The sequence below is a fragment of the Malurus melanocephalus genome, unplaced genomic scaffold, assembly GCF_030028575.1.
Source record: "Malurus melanocephalus ecotype Western Australia unplaced genomic scaffold, MMel_1.1 scaffold_103, whole genome shotgun sequence".
Classification (NCBI taxonomy): domain Eukaryota; kingdom Metazoa; phylum Chordata; class Aves; order Passeriformes; family Maluridae; genus Malurus; species Malurus melanocephalus.
The window spans coordinates 1704263-1723113 of record NW_026623335.1 but is presented as its reverse complement, the minus strand read 5'-3'; the positions used below and the strand labels follow the sequence as shown (position 1 = coordinate 1723113).

General features: G+C 40.1%; 1 protein-coding gene across 1 annotated transcript in view; it reads left to right on the top strand.

Moving 5' to 3' along the window:
- The first annotated feature begins 5764 nt into the window (after positions 1 to 5764).
- The window catches only part of CDYL (chromodomain Y like), a 103711-nt gene continuing 90624 nt past the window's right edge, over positions 5765 to 18851 (top strand). Inside the window, exon 1 of the mRNA XM_057369143.1 lies at positions 5765 to 6165. Within this exon, the coding sequence (XP_057225126.1) occupies positions 6142 to 6165 (24 nt within the window). The 5' untranslated portion in view covers positions 5765 to 6141. The remainder of the gene's footprint in view (positions 6166 to 18851) is intronic.

Sequence of the window (18851 nt, the reverse complement as noted above, 5' to 3'; positions counted from 1 at the left end):
TAAAAACACAGAGTTTTGGATGTCTCTATTCTCCTTGTACTTACTCATTTTAAAACTGTACTTAGTCATGAGAACTCAAATTACARATTCAAAGAGAAAAGCAAAGAATGTCTGTCTTTCATTTGCATCRGTCCTCAACCTACTACTTTCTAAGCTTATGACACCTCCTTTCAAAAACTGAAGAGGACATTCCCTGATTTAATTTTCAGATAATGCACTCTTCATAATGATCATTACATTGACTAAGAGAATGAGCAAACTGTTATGGCTGATCAGACATTTAAAGTGTTCTATAAGGATAAAATTATCCTTCGGCTTAACTCCATGCTCCCATCCCAAGCCAACTATTAAGCTAGGATTTGGTTTTCATAGTTGTTTTATAAACCAGTTCTCATCCTCACCAAGGCAAAGGAAGCTACATTCCAGTGGTAAGACAGCACTACTTTGAATAGAGCCAAGGAGCTCAAGGAGGTACTAAAACTTTTTATCTCTGCTGTGGATATAAACATCTAAASTCTGCTGGTGACCAACAGGGTGAGTTGAAAGGGCGAGCAATGAGATTGCACAAGATTATTTTTATTTTAGATTTCCAGTTTGAGGCTTTTAAACATAAACTTATTTTAAGTTAGGTAATATTTGTAAGTTAGGTAATCTTTGCTGTCTATGTATRTTCTCCAATCAGCTGTTTGAATTGCCTCTTCCTTGGAGCTTCTGCCTCACACAAGGCAGAAATCGTCTGCTAGGTAAAAAACAGAAATGTGTAGATTTGCCAGGGATGTAAAGAGGTATCGATCTCATCTCTGTTAGCACTGGCTTCACGGCACCCATAGTCAGGGCTATCTATGYCTGTTGCTGATGGAAGTTATTGCATGTAAGACTCCAGTTTCAAGTGTTGCAGAACGAGAAAGGTGGGTGGTGAAAGCATCAGGAGAAAGCTCAAAGAGAAAAGCAGGTCCTCTAGATAAAACTTGCATTCTGTCCCATGACATTGTAATTTATTCCTAATWCTGCTGTAAAACTTCCATTTGATACTAAGCAAGCCATTAAAACATAGTCAAGAGTGGATTCTAAACATAATTTTGGAAGGACAATTCAAGATTTTGGGTATCCAGCTAGAGATACAAAAGCACCTAATAGTTACACCTGTAATAAATACCAATCAGAATGCTACTTTAAAAATAAAAGGTATTACATYCTCTTAGGTTTTTAAATCTAGGCCTCTTTAATTGAATGGCAGAAGTCAGTAGACAATCCTGAAAGCATTTGCCGTCAGTATTTCTAATTTCATGTCTTAGTTCTACAAAGGTAAAGAATGGATAACAAAAAAAAAAAAAAAACCCTAATTTAATGGACATATTGCAAAGAAAAATTATTGGTTCTTAAAAAATTGCTACATGGAGTCTATCGTTGAAGTCCATAAGGAAAACAGTACTGTATCGATCACATTCTTTGAAAGCAAAAATTTGGGGAAAGAAACCATCCTTATCAATAAAGAACTAAATATGATTATGTCAGTCCAAAAAACTACCAAGGATCTATTATTCTAATCACTGYCATTCCTTGCTTCAGTTAAACTTGACTGTGTTAGTGTCTTAATCTAATATAGAATCAATGTTTTTCAGATCAGTGAAAGTAATGTCTCAGTAGTTTAGAGAAACAGGAGGTCCTCTCTCCTAGACTTTCATGTAAAGAATCTTCTTCAACAGTTGTTAGTTCAAGTGATCCCATTTTCCTTCGTGTTACAGAACTAACCCTTTTTATCTGCCTCAAATTACCTCTCTTGAAGATGCAGCCATTAAAAAATGGGAAACATAACTCTCAGTTCTGTATTGGAAGTAGAGATTGCAAGAAATACTTTCTAGCATTTGTTTCTCCATTTTAATTTAAACATCTCAGACCACTTAGAAGACAACAAATTGAGATGGAAATCAGGAAGAGGGGAGGAAACTAAGAGAGACAGACTTTACAGGGAATAACATACTGCAAGGATGAGCCACATCCCAGAAGCCAAGGGCACATGAGCATTGGATCAAAACAGGAGAGAAAAAGCAGSAAGTGCAAAGGGATATTTTGGACCTAAGCTGTCAACTATTTTGGCCGTTATSGAGTTTTAAACCATCCAGTTGCCTTAGATCAAGAAAGCCTGGGTTATAGAAACAGGAATAACAGGAATAACAGGATTAATTTTAATTTTCTCTAAGCAGTTGCAGAACAGGTGACATAATTCCGATCAGCAAAAAAAAGTCTACAAAATAAATCAAATTTAGAGTTTGATTCATCTGACCAGACACAGGCATCTGCTTTAGATGAAGATGAAGCATGAATTTCACTAATGATGYTGACTATTACTTTTCTTTGACTGTGAAAAAGTAGCATAGGATGATTGGATCAGATGTTAATGCCTACAACATAGACCATCCCATTTAGCCATATCAATCCTGCCTTTTGAACTCCTTTAGGTAATCAYTGGATTACCTAAATGTATCTCAATGACTAAATGCTTCATTTCCAAGCCTTACTTCCAAATGCTAAAAGGCAGATAATCACCTCAATAAAGCCAATCATAAGTTGCTGATAGTCACTTTATTACCAAGAGTTWTGATCTTGTGGATAAATCTCTGCATCTCAAACATGGCTGTTACGCTTCAGTTAGAGCAAGTCCTAGAGATGTAGACCCATTMCCATCCAATACAGATCTCTATGATACTTTCAATCCTGCAACTTTTCAACTAGCTGTGACCTACCAYCATTACTATTTCAAATTCAGCCATTCCACCATCTATGAAGATCTTTATAGACGTTACAGTGGTACACAACAGGATCAAAATGGAGTTGACCTTTCAAGTGAACTTGATTGCATGATCTGTACTTTGCCCATAAATTAGAACATTCTTTATTCTGCTAAACAGAAGAACAATTGTCCTCCTGACTTTACCAGGAGTGCCGCTAAGGCAATTGTCCACTTCAAGCTGGAAACTCTCTATGAATACTGTAAAACCTCCTGCCTGGCTGATACTGTCTGTTTCTTTCCCAAACTGGATTAACCGAGACTGTTTAACCACCTCTGAAAACATTTGCTACCATTGTCAAAGCTCAAACTGGCCTGGCTTTCCAGTCTTCCTAGACTGCTCCGTTACTGCATTCCATACAACTTCTCTACTGGATGTRTTTATATGCTATGTTAAGAAAGCCATTTAAGAGGCTGGCAGCAAGGTTGGTTTCAAGAAACAAGGTTTTGTTGAAATTTGATGCACCCTGCCTCCAGTGAGGAACATATAAAAAACCTTAAAAAATAAGAAAGAAACAGTGATTTAGACAATTCATAATGCAACCTTTGGTCAACTTGATTTTTTTTCTAGAGAAAGCAASATGAGAGCAAGCTAACATGGAACCTAGTGTTGAAAAAATACAACCGCAAATACAACTCACAAAGCCTGAACCATAGCACTATCACATGGTATTTTTGAATAGTGTGACTGATTCTCCTGGAAAGCCTTATCAGGCAACAAGGACAAAAGGTTAGAGTGAAAGGCAAAGAATTAATGGTAATGCAAGCAATGAATTTGTGTAAAAGAAGAAAATCTTTCACTGAAGATGAATTGTGGAATGTGGTCAGAACACGAAAAACAAGAGATAAYTCTGAGCTTTGTCTCTTTCCTTGAAATACTGAAAGTGGAGCCATACTGATGAACAGTATTTCCTTTGAATCACCCAGAAAATCAAAATGCCTAAGACCTGGTCTACTGCAATGGTGAGACCCTGTGTACAGATTAAGATGTTCTATTTTTATGCCTTTGCGAAGCAAAGTAACATCTTCAGTGACCACCATTGCCATGTCTTTTCTAATKTGTGAATTGCGATTACCTTCAAAGACTGTCCTTCAAAGGGTGGCTACAACAGTGACATTATGCTGTGTACAGATCGAGAAAGATTCAGCCCACCTCTTAGGAATGGAGATTAAATGCTCATCTCCAGAAGGTAGTCACAGAGTTACTACAATTTAACCATCTTAATTTTATACATAGACCCATCCTTCCACCAATGATCCAGCTACTGTCAATGAACAAAACCCTCTTTCACCACTTAGATTAAGCCTAGTCCTTCAAGATATCAAGAAGTGGATTTAAAACCTTTTGGTAGACTAGTTACAAGATTGGGAAGTATGAAAAGTATGTAAGTTCCAAGATGTTTTATCTTCACAAATTATGTCCATGTCGAAGTTCAGCACAGAATTTCAGTTAYCCAGATGAAGGGTGTTGACTTGGGAGACATTGACATATTTGTCATAAAGAATGGGCAGATGAATCAAGTCTGAGATAGGAATCTCCAGCCCTTTCTACATAAATCATCCAAAGCCCACAAATGGATCAATGTTTTCTGAATGGGTATCTGCTGGACAATGGTCCAAAATGTGTCTATCAAAGTAGAACGTTGACGAATTTCTTGGTTTTTTTAGAAATACCTTTGAAAGACTTGGGGAAAAAAGCCCCAACTTTGACTAAAAATGAGTTGACCCAATGGGTTGGTTGACAAATGTGACGAGCTCTTCAATCTGAGCTGTTCTGTGGCAGAGTATGGCCCCCTGGTGTGGCATAGAATAGGAAACACTCCATAGAACAAATGCTGCGGTATGACAGGACACATGGTTCGGCATTCCTGTCCTGATACTGGTTTTGTCCCACCCTTCAGTCCTTTTGAGATAAGAAACTATGCCTTGAAGAGCTTTCTGGGAAGAAGTAACTCGTTACCTACAGAAGTACCTACATTTACCTTTGAATAACAATGCCTTCCGTTCATCAGGTTAATGGCTTGCTACACAGCACCTCRTTTGAGGCACCCCCAGATGACACAAGAGGTGACAAGGACAGGCTGCAGGGTGTAACCAGCCTTGGACTCGTAAGCAAGTCAACAGCTCAGCTRCTTTCTAATGGCCCATCATACCAGGGAGGCCTTGGCGGGGCCTTCCCGGCTTGGCAAACACGGTCAGCCGGGAGATGGAAGGCACATATCCGGTGTTGGCAGCCACCGTCGAGGGCTGCTCAGTTTCTTTTGCGGCAAAGGCATCCAACCGAGGAAGTTTGGAAGGGCAAGAAGCGCGTGCAGACGCGTTATACCTGGCACCACCGCGGGGCGAGGGACTGGGCGATGGCGAAGCCCGCGGGGCAGCGGAGCTCGGAGGGTCGCGGAGGGGCGAGCACGGGGGGCTGCGGACGGGGGAAACTCGGGGGCGGGACGAGGGCCCCGCACGTGCGCGGGGCCCCGTGTCCTCCCACCACCGCCCCGCTCCGAACTCCGCGTCCGTCCCGCGGGCACATCCCACACCCCCGCTCCCTCCCCGCCTCCCGCTCCCATCACCCGCGGTTTCCCGGGCGCGGCCCCGGGCGCGCGCCCCCGCCGCCCCCCGCGCGCCGCCGGGCTCAGCTGAGCAGACAATGGGAGATCAAAGCCGGGATGGGGTGGGGGGAGGAGGACGAGGAGGAGAAGGAGCAGGAGGAGGAGAAGGATGATGGTGCCGGGCGGGGGGGGGGGGCGGCCGGCGGAGCCGGCGGGGCGGAGAGCGGCGGTTCGCGTGTGGCGCTGCCTCTCTGCGCTCGATTAGTGTTCCTGGGGAGGGAGCGAGCGAGCGTAGCCGGCGGCGGACGGAGGGGTGCGGGGGGGCGGGGGGGCGAGCACTCGTCTGAGTTCTGTGCGCGCGCTGCGTGCTCCCGCGGGTGCGCGCGAGGGCGCGCGCGCGGGTGCGTGCGCGCCGGGGTGTGCGAGGGCGAGCGGGGAGAGCGGGCGAGTTGCGCAGCTGCCGTGCGCGCACCCCCCCCGCGCCGCCGCCGCCGCCAGCGCCAGCAGCAGCAGCAGCAGCAGCAGGGGCAGGAACAGGAGCACCTCACTGGCATTTAACGAGCGGAGCTGCTAGTTGCGCTGGAGAGAGACGCGCAGGGAGGAGGAGGAAGAAGAGGAGGAGGAGGAGGAGGACGGGAAGAGGAGAAGGAGGAGGGGAAGAGGAGGAGGAGAAGAAGAAAAAGAAGAAGAAGAAGAAGAAGAAGAAGACGAGGAGGGAGAAGAGGAGGAGGAGGCCAAACGGACACCAAGTGAAACAAAAGTATTTCCAAACCAGCACCCAACTCCACCTTGTGAGGCTCCCCCAGCATGGCTTCCGAGGAACTCTACGAGGTAAGAGCCCCCGAGCCCCGCCGGCCCTGCCCCCGGCCCCGCCGGCCACCCCACCCCACCCCACCGCACCCGAGAGCGTTTTTGTTGCTCCCCGGGAGAGCCGCCGGGCTTGTCACCCACACTTGCCGCGGCTGCTGCCCCTTCCCGCTGGGCCCAGCGCCTGCGTGTGTGCCCAGCCTGGCCCCCCGCCCCCCCTTCCCTCCCCAGTTTTGCTGGAGGAGGACGGAAATGTGACTGAACGGAGGAGACGGCAAAGTGTTACCGTGGCCTGCGCTCCCCCCCGGTCCTTTCCCCACGTTCACACAACACTTTGACTCCAGGGGGAGAAGGGGGGTGCTGGATGAGGCGAGCGGCGCTGACAGCCCCGGCAGTGAGCACGCCGAAGTGCGAGCCCGGCGCTGTGCAAAAATGTGTGCAAAGCCGAGTTATTGCCTCTGTCCGGGCCGGGGGGGGAGGGCAGAGGGGCTTTCCTCTTGGGTTTTGGTCCATGCCAAAGTCCTGTGCCACCATCGTGTGCCTTGGCCGTGCAGCAAGCTGCGGCGATGCAAAATATTAAAATTTAAACTTCTCAGCTCTTCGTGCTCCAACGATAGGATTGAGGTTGCGAGGGAAGCCAAAAAGATTGAAAGTTAAGGCTCTGACACGCCATCCTTCACTCGTCACTCGGGAGGTGGTCAAAGCATGTGCTGACGGGAGAGGGAGGTCTTGGGGTGAAGAAGGGAGCAAGGTGACAGCCGAACTTTGAATTTCCTATCTTATGTGTAGCAATTKCACATCCTTGCCCTTAACTGAAAAGCATCATGGTTCTCTTGGATTGAACTTCCTTGTTTTTATTTTTACAAGAAGTCATCCTTGGGAGGGAAAAGCCGTTGTTGTTTTGGAGCTGTTCTTGCCTTTTGGATAAAGAAATGGCCTCCCCAAACCAAAAATKCTCTAATCTCATAGTTAATATGCATCCAGACAGCGATCTATAAAAAAAAAATATATCCAGAGGCTGGAACTCTTAAGGTTAAAGGGAGGCAGACAGCCTTCAGGACACTTGACAGAAGATGTCTTACTGTACAGCTGGTGCATATGTATCTGTGGTTAATGGAGTTGCATCGGTGATGCCATTGGTGGACAGACCCTGTAGAAGTCAGTGGAAGGTGCCCCGGGTGGGCTTGTATTTTAAGCAAGTTGACTGTCAAGCAGAGGTGCTGAACTGATAGACTGGAAAGAAGACGGAAGGCCTGTATTCCCAAGGCAGATAAATCATGGTTAATTGCTTTGGCACATTTCCCCATCCACATAATGTGACTTAAGTCTTGAAGGCATCATCCCTGGAAGTAGGARAGACATTTGGGAACTACTCTGTGTCTCAAGAGATTGCCAAAAACTTGCTTTAACTTTGGAAGAAGTTGTTTGGTGTGTGGAGTTGGGCCTGTGGATTGTGCTGTGGCCATGGCTTGCTCTTTGCGTGTTGCTGTGTTTGATCAAAGATGGACAGTGAGATACGGGTTTCAATGGGCATAAAGAAATGATCRGAAGAATTCTGTTTGCTGGGCTTTGGACTGAGGCTAAGAGTGACCAYTGCGCATGACTCTTCTTGGTTGTCTTAAATTGTGTGCAGAATATTGGCTTGTTCAAAAGGCTCGTAGTCTGTCAGACATGGCTGTTCTCTGGGCAGGTGGCATGTGATGACCATTGTGCAAAAGCAGCTTTTGCAAAACACCTCAWGAGATACGTTTTGAATTTTAAAAATCAGACACATTCTTTAGCTGTGCAAGTGCAAAGTTTATTTAACATGCCAAAATTGTTAATGCTTTTGGTCTCAGATGTGGTCAAGCTGTCTCTTTTTTCTAAATGGTTGTTCACTTTTGAGAAGTTTTGTCTTATAATTAATTTTCTAGCCATGTCTGAAAAATCATAAAATAATGAATAATTTAAATATAGTGAGCACCAGTTCAGGAAGGACATAGCTGCAAGTTGACCTGAAGTGTAAAGTATTAAGTAATTTAAACTGTTATGTGAATTGCTTGTGTTATTGACTGTGGGTTAACTTCTGTTTCATCGTTGTCTTCTTTATAACTCATGCCATGCAATAATCTTTGAATCTGATATTTGAAAGCCGGTMCCATTTATTATATCTTCATTTTTCCTTCTGGATCTTGATCTGGTGTCTTGATCAAAAAAAAGTTGTGTAATCTATTTGCAGTTGTTAGCTTAAGGATGAATGCCAACTATTTCTGCTGATAYGTGTCATGGTTCTTCCAAAATACAAATGAAAAATCCTCTTATAAAAAAATGAAGGTAAGTTTATTTTTCTTTAAAAAAAAGAAATCTTGATGGATTCACTTGTCTGTGGGCCTCTTTTTATTGTGGATTTCATCCCTGAAGGGATGCTGTTCTCTATGTAGGCCAGTGATTTGAAATTTGAAGATCAAGACCTTGAAATGTATTAATGGACTGTCAGTGTGACTATTGGGCTGGTTGTGTATCCTCAGTGTCATTTGTTCCCATGCATTTTAGAGACTGTAGTGATGACTACCTGCTTATTTCTCCTTTTTTTCTGCCTTTTCCCCCCTTTTTATTTTAATGGGGTAGAAACTTACTGAAACATGTTGAAGAGACTCTTTTTTCTATATGGAAAAGGAAAAAATCGGTAGTGTTGCCAACCTGTATGGAAGAGGAGAATGACATAATTTTTCTGTTTGCAAGTTTGATTCTTCAAGGGACARTGTGTTTGTTAGTGAGGTGGACAGACATGGAGAAACTAGTGAACAAGACAGGTAAAGGTAAACATAAGAGAAGGTGCAATCGGGTTTTTATTTCCCCACMTGTGTTTCAATAGGCACTGACATCTTACGGAACCTTTTTTCATATGTGTCTGCTGTGATTTGTTGGTGTGATTTTTGGAAAATCCTTTGTGCAGCCCTTTGGGCAGATAGTAGGGTTTCCTTCTTTTTCAATTTGGTGACTTTCCTTTGGCTTGCTTCCCACCAATTGAAACATTGTTACTGGTACTTGTCATTTTCACTGGAGTAATTAAAAGGAGAGTATCCAACTAATTTCCAAGGTTCTTTAGGAAGCAACTATGTTTGCTCTCTCTGCAGTCAAATCCCTTGACCTCCTTTGGCAAACCYTCGCAGTGATGTCTGGGATTGAAGTCATCCTGAGTTGTGGTTGGCATGACAAGTTTGTTTGATGAAATGTGGAAATGATTCCATACAAGTGCTCTCTGGGACAACTGTGTGCTAGCCAGCAGATCAGACGTACCAAGTGACAGTCAGGAGACAACTGCTAATCTGTGCTGAGTTTAGAAGAATCTCTTGCTCATAAAATTTAATAATTTGTTCTTGCATTAGGTGAGGTGGAAATGTATTGATGTTCTCTGCCRCTGGACATCCTGTCTAGCCAAACTACCAAGTGTTTCTGTACGTTGCCCACTGTGTAACTTTGGCTAGGCTTGGGCTACGATTGCTGGTCATATCAAAACATTTATACTGGGTTTTACTAAGAAGAAAGGAAAAGTTTTGTGAATTTTGCTAATGCACCTATGCCTTGACAACATTTCTTCACTCTGTATTTCACCTTGGCATTGCTCATTTACCTAGTGTTTGAAGGTTACTTAGCCGATTTCGATTAAAATATTACAGATTAATATATTAAAAGTTCTGTACTTTGAAATTATACATTTTTGTATGTTTTATAGAATGRAAAATACATTTTTTWAAAAATTCTTCCACTTTCTTGCAAAAAACATGCATTTTTTCATACAGGTGTCAAGTATTCTCAAGGTGATACTTTACTTCCAGTGATGATTCAGTACTTTTGGTTTTATTTTTAGAACWAAAGCCTTGGACATTAAATTATATAGATCCAGTGAAATTACAAACTAAAACAAATTTCAGGAGCAACTGGCTGAAGTTATGTAGCCTTGCATTAAGCTATACGTCAGGTTTAATCACCTAATAAGTGAGTCCAAAGACAYGTATTCCAAGAAAATTTAAACTTTGCAAATACAGTAGCGGCCACAAGTAAAACAAAATGATCCTGAGGGCTGTTCTTCATCTACTGTGCTAGTTTTTTAAATGATAGAGTGTAGAAAACTGATGGAGAAATGCTGTCATTTTGTCGAAAATTTGATACTGCATAGGAATTACCCACTTAAACCTAAAATTTCTTTCACAACCCTAGTAACACTGCAGCGATTGAATCTTCATCATGTTTTGTTTGCATTTACTGGAGAGTTAAAAAATTTGTTTTGCTTAACTGAAATGGTAGATCCATTATCTRCGGTATAGAGCTTGGAGTTTGTTGTAATTTCTTATGGCTATTTGATGAAAAATTGCTTTTAATAATAAATTAGAATTGGCTGTTTAGGCAATAGCCATTTTTTCCTCATTGAAATGGTTCGTTTTAATTCCACATGTCTTTCAGGAAGTCACAATTGTTTTGGGATCTATTYTCTGCTGCTTGTTTCTGATGTGCCGATTCCCAAGATCTTGGTTAAAGATTTTGTTCATAAGGAGGGTCTTATGGTCATTGAGGTGTAATGCTTGGGTTTTTATGACTTTGTTTTGAGGACTGGTGGAAATGTTACTGCTTGTTTCAGGAGAGGGTAAAGACTTGGATTTGCTTGACTGACCCTACCCAAATAAATGAGACTAGGAATTTACATCAGATGTGTTTGTGTTTCTTCCACTCCTTAGGAACTATATATCTGACTTATAATAGGGTTGAGGATTAACTGTTCATCCTCCATGAGTGAATTGCACTTCTTTAAACCCGAGCATGAACTCAAGAGCACTGCAGGAATGGAGTCATCACATTTAGTGCAAGAAACTTGACTTTTCCATATCCTTTGGCAAGCTGCTTTTCACCAGCTTGAGTTAGCCCAGAACTCTGCACAAACTTGAGGAGTAGTGCCCYGTCTTGTGCTGCTGCTGCAGGGGAAGTGCCTGAGCTGCCCCTGGGTTTTTCCCCATGTGCCCTGCCCTCCATGGTGCTGCTGGACTGGCAAGGCTCTGGGCTTCYCCCAGGGTGAGCTCAGACACATGCCAGCAGAGGAATGAACCTCTGTCTGTGACCTGTGTAGACCACAAGASGTTCACAGAGAAGGAGGTGGCTTAGCAGGTTTTATGCACAAAACTCTTTTCTATATACATGTACAAAATCAATATAGTACAAAATAAGTTGTTCTGTATAACTTCTTTTGAATTGCTCATTCCATCACAGAAGAAAAGATGGAAGGGAAAGAAAGTGGGAAAGGGGGAGAGGTGCCTCATCCACAATGCATGTGAGGCTCTGATGGTTCTCAGCCTTCACTGTCTGTCTTTTACTGTGATTTTCTTGATTTTTGTGGACAATCAGAGGTTTACTACTGCRATGCCAATCACATTTAGAGTTACAGAACAATTACTTCCAACTTACAAGACTGTATTATCACAGAACGTTGCTTCCACTATGCTGATGTTTAGCACCTCTTCAATGAGGATAAATTATCAGACACAAAGAGTTTAATGAGACATGCCACAGCCCCTTGTTCTTCAGGAAGGTTGGCGTAGCTGGAACAGCATCAGTGATGCTGTGTCCCTTTTAGACCTCTCAGTAGGTGCAGCTTCATTTCTTCCTGACTGCCACAGCATTTCTGATCTGTGCCAGAGCAGTAGAAAAAACCAAGTTGCTAACAGTTATGCTTTCATCTTATTCAAGCAGAATATGTGATATCTGGATGTGCAGATCTGTTGGATATAACAGATAAGCGGGCCTATAATGCCACTCTTATTCTTTTGTAATAAATTCCAAATSTGCTGTTACTGGGCAGTGTATTATTTTTGAGTATCTGTTAGAAGCAAAAGCTCCACAAACTATTTGCCAGGTAAAAAGGGATGCACAAGTCTTTCCCTGTTTTTCTCTTCTTTGCCTTTGAGTTTTTGAATGGCTGGATGCCATGTGATAGATATTAKGGGTCAATAAATACAGGGTTGATTATTTTTTTAAATCTTAGAATAAAATATTTATAATTCACATATTAAACATACCATGTGGTTTCTCTGACAGTATGTTGCTAGTCCATAAAATGTACTAAAAGTTCAATATTTTATATTATCAATTATATTTTTCCAAAGCAGTGGTATCTCTCTAAGAGCTTTTATTTTTCTAACTTCTGATGAGCTTTTAATATATACACACACAAGAATTTTTTGCTCTTTTAAATTATTTCTTTGAACTTATCTCCATATTACTTAGAGGAAAAGAAAACTGCCGTGTTACCAGCTCAGTACACTATAAAGGCAAAAGTATTTACTGTTTCATAAACATCCTCAGAAGATTTACATGTGTCCCTTAATGGTGACCTGTGGCAGATATTTTTCTAGGCATCTATGAATATGTATGAAGACATAGAATGGATATGGATTTAAAAAAAAAAWTTAAATCATTGATTTACATTTTTAAATTACTTKAAAGCCATTTTTGTAGCATTAATTGCAAAATAAAGCAACTATTTTCTAAATATCTTTTAGCTGTACATTAGTTGTATTGAATAATTAAACTACTGTAACTCAGTTTTGTTGTGATTCTATAGTGAGGCTCACATTTTATAATCACAGTACATGGAATAAATTAGTTAAGCTCTGATCAAATCTTTCTTTCTTCTCAGCCATGTTAAGTCTGAGGGTTTGTTTCATTTCTTTTGTGGGGAAAGATAAGGCGTGTATTTCAAGTGGCCTAACCACATTTGTAGTTGTGCCTCTCTAGCTCTTCTGCCCCCACAGTTTCTGAAAGTTTACACCTTTTAACAGAATTAGGTATTAATGCTCGTTCTTTGCTTATTGTCCTAGTAATACATAAAAAATCAAACCCCAGGTTTTTTTGTTTTTTTTTATATCGTGGATTGACAGGGAAGGAGGGAAATACACATTTTTCTATTTTTTTTTCTTTCTTTTTTGTTGTTGTTTAAGTGACTTTGTGATTTTCATTTTGCAGAGATGTTTAAACACTTCTCTAAGCATCTCCACTTSCTGTAAAATACTGGATTATGGAAATTTGCTAGGTTTAGGGAATAAGAAAAAAATTTGACTTTACTTTGGAGTTGCCACAGTTTAAAGCAAATTGTGGGAWGTTTATTGAGATGTATTTATCACAGAAAAATGTTAGATGTACATTTTGTAAATRCATATGTAAGGGAGACATTTAGGTACATTCTTAAGAGTGTTGAAATGGACATGTCTTAACTGCAAAATTCTTTCAAGACTATGATGTATGGAATGTTGTATTCAATGGATATTCAGAAGTCTGTAATTTATGAAGTTCTTTCTATTAAATGCAGTTTTTCAATGAAGTATTATCAGGAAATGATAGCATTTTTGTTACCAATAACTAGACATATGAAGGGTACAAAACAATTCAATGTAAATTTATGAGARTTAGCTGGAGTATAGTTTGGCTAGTTGCTGTATCATGCTCATTTGTTGAGTTTTGATTTCAGCACCTGGTTTTCCCCAGTTCTATGTATGTATAACACATAGATTGTGCTAGCACAGTGTGACTATTCCATTTTACTCTAGTGGCTAGGTCACTTACAAGGTTAAAACCAACAGACCTGGGATTGTGTCTGTAAGAAATAATGAAAATATATGACTCTGTACAGACACAAAAGATCCATCCAGTTCAGGACCCTGATCTCTATCACAGGTCCATTATGTCTTACTGTAGAGTGAAAAACCAGGAAACATGTCACAGCAATAGTCATTGGGAGCTTTCATAGCTGTCTTTGTTGGGACAAGGCCGATTTCAGCCTTGGTTATATAATACCAGCAGCATGACATGAGCTGCCCAGATGTTCAGAGCCCACCTTCATTACCTGCTCACATCTGCGCCTCAAATACGTTGGCGTTGCTGAACTCTGTATTAACTTGAACTCAAATTTTTCAAGGAGAGGTTTTTAGTATGTGTGATAAAACTCTCTTTGTGAAACCTCAAGTCGTCAGCAGTGTATGCTCTAGATACCTAAAGAGTGTTCAGCGCAGACTTGATGTACTTTAGGACTGGATCCCAAAATAAGGTCTAGCTGGCAGCTTAGTGTGAGTACACTCAGCCTAGAAAACTTGGTGAGAGAGAATGCGGCCACAAAATTAAATCAATTGTAATAGCACTTGCAACAATAACTCTAGGAATTAATCTCATTATTTGAAATTACTGCTATTTTGTGAGTGTTAAGTGTAAACCATAGTAAATTGCACTGGAGTATAATATATAAAATTGGGAAGACTGATGGAATTTTTTTCTGTAAACAGGAAAAACCAGAGTGTTTTTTCCTGCTCTGTAGGCTTTTTGCTATATAGCAACTTTATACCATAACTCTTAGGTGGCCACTCATGTTTTCAAGACTGCACCTTTTTTCTGTCTTATTTAGGTCACAGATAAACCTGATCTTGGATTAGCAATGCTTTCTAAGAACAAAGAAACACAAAGTAAAAGCAATGATGTTTACATCAGACTGAGAATCTTCAGCTTTTGTTCTTAGTGTATTTTTCTGTGGAATTTGTAAATACAGTTGTTCTAAATAGATATATTCAAAGCTWCTTACCAGTTGAGTGAGCATTTCAAGGGAAACAATTTCTAATGTTTCCTGAAAATAATGCTTCTTCCCCAACTTGCCATCCTCTGCAGCTGAAGGAATAACTAACTAGTGTCCAAGCGTTCCAAACTGCAACAGAAGATTTAAAGGAGTGCAGTTTTAGAGTGGTCARTCAATTTTCACTTGTGATGTAACAAGGTCAGATGTTCCAAAGATAAAATTTAAACTGTCTGTGCACATCGGGTTTTTTRTAGTATATGTATGTGGCTAGAGAAGGTTAAAGCCCAGCTTTGAAATTTGTTCTTTTGTTTGTTTGGTTSATATGCTTAGTGCTATGTACTTTGTGTTTTGATTTGATGGTGTGAAAGCATATGTGTTGAGTAGGAGAATTAAGGACACTTGATCTCTATTTGGTTTTAATCTCAAAAAAGAGAACTTCCATAAGATATTGTAGTATGGAAGTCCAGACAMGTTTATCATCATATGACTTTTGAAGGCATTGGTTTCTAGAGAATTAACATTGAAATAGGCTGTATTTTTAYCCAGGTCATCAAGGAATGATGATCAATAACAACAAAGATTTTTTTCCARATGCTGAAGGCAAATAAGTTAGCTTCCTGTTTCAAAAGATCCATCAGTGTTTCTGCTTCTATTTCACTCAAGTTAGAGGCATCTCTCTTCTATCAGGGCAGATCCTTAATTGATTTGTTTTGCCKCTCTCCCATATTGTACTCATCAGCTCTCCTGAGGTTTGTGCTTATTTATTTAAACCACCCAAGAATAAAATATTAATTTCTGAATGAGAAGATGGAGATCACTGTATTTAAGGATGTCTTAGAAATATAACATTTTAGGACGATTAAAACATGGAAGCTGGCRCATCAAGCAGTTGTTGATTTGACAGCTTATGTCCATAATTACAGGAACCCATAATTACAGTGGATATTAAGTGTTACTACTTCACAAATCTTTAAAACCATATAAAGATGGAATCTTGTTATTTTTTTCATCAGCAGAATACATAGGTCATAGCTGTATGAAAACTGTACCATGCTTCTCTACTTTCTTATCAGTAAAGATTTAATGACATGTTTTTAGTATTTTATTGGGTTTTTATTTTAAATGCTTATTGAGGAAAATCATTAAAACACCTTATCTGTAAAACCAATACTTTACAAGGATCARTTTAGATTTTAAGCTCAGTTTTGCCCTGAAACTTATGTGATGAAGAACAAGTGTATTGAGTAAGTTGGTATTTTGGAGGTTATCTATGCRTGCCACAAAACATGGATTTAGTGGGGAGATAGAGTGAGCACTGGAACATGATGAGGTTTCTGTCCCCGTGAATGTTAGGTTTTGAGCTACTCATAGTGACCAATGAGACTTTATTGCTATTCATTTRTATCTATTTCCATATTATTTTCCTACATTTATCCAGATAAAATCACTTGCTATGCTTTTTTCTTCATACTTTGGATACTTACGAAAAGAAAGCAATGATGGGCAGCTATCAGTTAGGTTATACTTCAAGAGTGTAAGATATATTTTTTCAGCACAGCTGGARATCTTAGTTAAACATAATGTTGGTGTTGGTCTGTAAAATCTGATGTTCTTTATTAATGTGTGCTATTTGGTTATGTTTAGTATTAATTGAATTATTCAATGCTAAGGTCCTTATTCAAGTAATTACAAACTGGTTTATTCTAAAAAATGTAATTCTTCACACCTCTCTCTCTCTCTCTCTCTCTCTCTCTCTCTCTCTCTATATATATATATATATATATATATATATATATATACACATATACATATATATAACCTGAGTTATTAAATGTAACAAAACTGATTTCTTCCATGCACACAAAATGATTTCTTTATTATGGCATTCTTATTGTCAAGAAAAAGTAATGGGAATTAATGAGAGTCATCATTCTAGCCTATACATCTATATTTCTATTAGTAAAATAATATTTTATTTGGCTCTATTTTTTTCTTATGTACACTTGTTTATATTTATGAAGCTTGAACTAAAGGTGTGTGACTAAAAGGAAGTGATTTGGAGAAAGGGATTTTATATCTTTATATGCTAAATAAAGACTTAAAWTATACTGAGACTGGAAATTTTGAGAAGGGGAAGAAGAAAGTAGTGCTAGAAGCAGTGGCATTTTATCCTGTGCTTTTCAYTAAATGAATGCTCCCTTTCTGTTCATTTGTCCCTTTTGTCAMATATTTGAGTTTTGCCTTCCAGATGTCTTCTCAATACCTGCCTATCTCATTTTCAGTCAAACCACTRGAAAAGTMTTTTTTYCATCCAACTTGTTCAGAAAAGGGAACTTTCAGTGTGGAATTAGTCTATTGATTGTAAAATAAGGATGTCCTCTATTTTTCTGCAAGAATCTGGAACTTGGTTATGTAGTGGAAGAAAGGCCTATGTGTTAAAACTGCTTTATCTTTTGTAGAAAGATGGGTAGACAAGAGTTGTGTAAAAATGGAGGCTCTCATCATTAGGACACCTGAGTGCTGTCTCAAAAAATATAATTCTTCTCTCTTTCTCTGTCATAGTCTGGCATTGGGTGTATCACTCAGTATTTCAGGGGTAGTTGCTAATCATTTGCWCATCTCCCTGACAGAATCCCTGAGCCAAAGCTCAAGCAGAATAAAGCCTTTTTCTYTTTTGGTTTCCTTTTTTCCCCCCAAGTAAATATTGTCAGAACATCTTAGAATAAAAGTGGAGCAGGCTAATTGGGTCTGATAAAGAGAYGCTATGCTGCTTCTGTAGCACAAGCTACAGACAAACTTGTCCACTTTTTTGTTGGTGTTTGGTTTGGTTTTCGCGGGGCTAACTGCAGAGAGGTATTCAACTCACATGCAGTGTTATCTTTGATGTCCTCTGCAGTCAGTAAGGATTTAAGGCCAGAAGGCCCTTTAGACCATTTAAGTGAAATTTCTCTGAAAGGTCATAGACTTCACMCCTTTCCTCTGCAAAAAAATATAGAGAGGCTAATTGGATTAATTTAGTCAGTTAAGTTAAATATACTTAAATGTGGCCTCCTAAGCAGTAAGATTTTGTTTCCTTTTTCTACAGTCTTCTGATCCTAATGCAGGATAATACCCAACTTTTCATTCATTATAGACCTTCCCTTGGGACTGTAAACTGTGTTAGTAGGTGAATGTTGCTAAGGGATTGTACCGTTGAAGTATAAAGAGTTTAGGTGCAGCACTGAGCTGCTGTGGTGTAAGCTAAGGTTTGTTAAATGAGTGATAATAACTCATCAAGTTACTTTTAAAAATTATTGTTGTATTTTACTTCCTTTTACATTAAATCTCAGAAGGTGTTTGGGTGGCTATGCTTTATGATTGATTTCAGTAGTTGTCGTTCAGATCACTCAGCTGTTCATTCTGTTGGAGCCACAACAGCAGCTTGGCCATGTTTTAAGAGGATTTGAAAATCGATCTGGCATAATTAAAAACAACCAAACAAAAAACTGTGGCTCAGAAATGTTTGGTTGGTTAAAGCAGTTCCTCAGCCTGTTTCCRTGTGGGGCCATATGTGTAATTGCAAGGATGACAAAGCAGGTGTGGGAGGTCATGGGAGCTGTTGAGCCACTGAGGCCACAAAAAAACAGCCTCAGTCAAGAAGCCCTGAGACCAAGGGAAAAACTTTGTGCATCCTGACACTGTTTGTGTTAGTTCTTCTCTTAATGTTTCTTTGAATGGCATAATTTTTAACATTGAGGAGACTKCCTATTCCTTGTCCACTTTCAACTCTTGAGTACTAGGGCTGTCTTCTCTACAGCTTAAAAAAATTTAAGTGTCTCAAGCCTTGCTTGCCACCACTACCTCCTCCAGCAAACCACTCATTCTTCCTCTTTCCTTTGCACCCCCACCGATTTCTGTGGCTGGGTCAGATGCTTCCTAGCTGAGGGTTGTGCACTGCTTTTATAGMAATAGTTTTCTGGCAATTTATTGACTGGCCAAGGTTGAAATTCAAGAGGTGCCACTTCAAAAGAAGGAACAAGAATATATGGCATGTTTGAAGGGAGATAGGGGAAAATGGGTTAGATGTGGGGGGATGGTTGCAGCAATGACTTGGCTCTGTTAAAAACAAAATGATCTGTCAAAC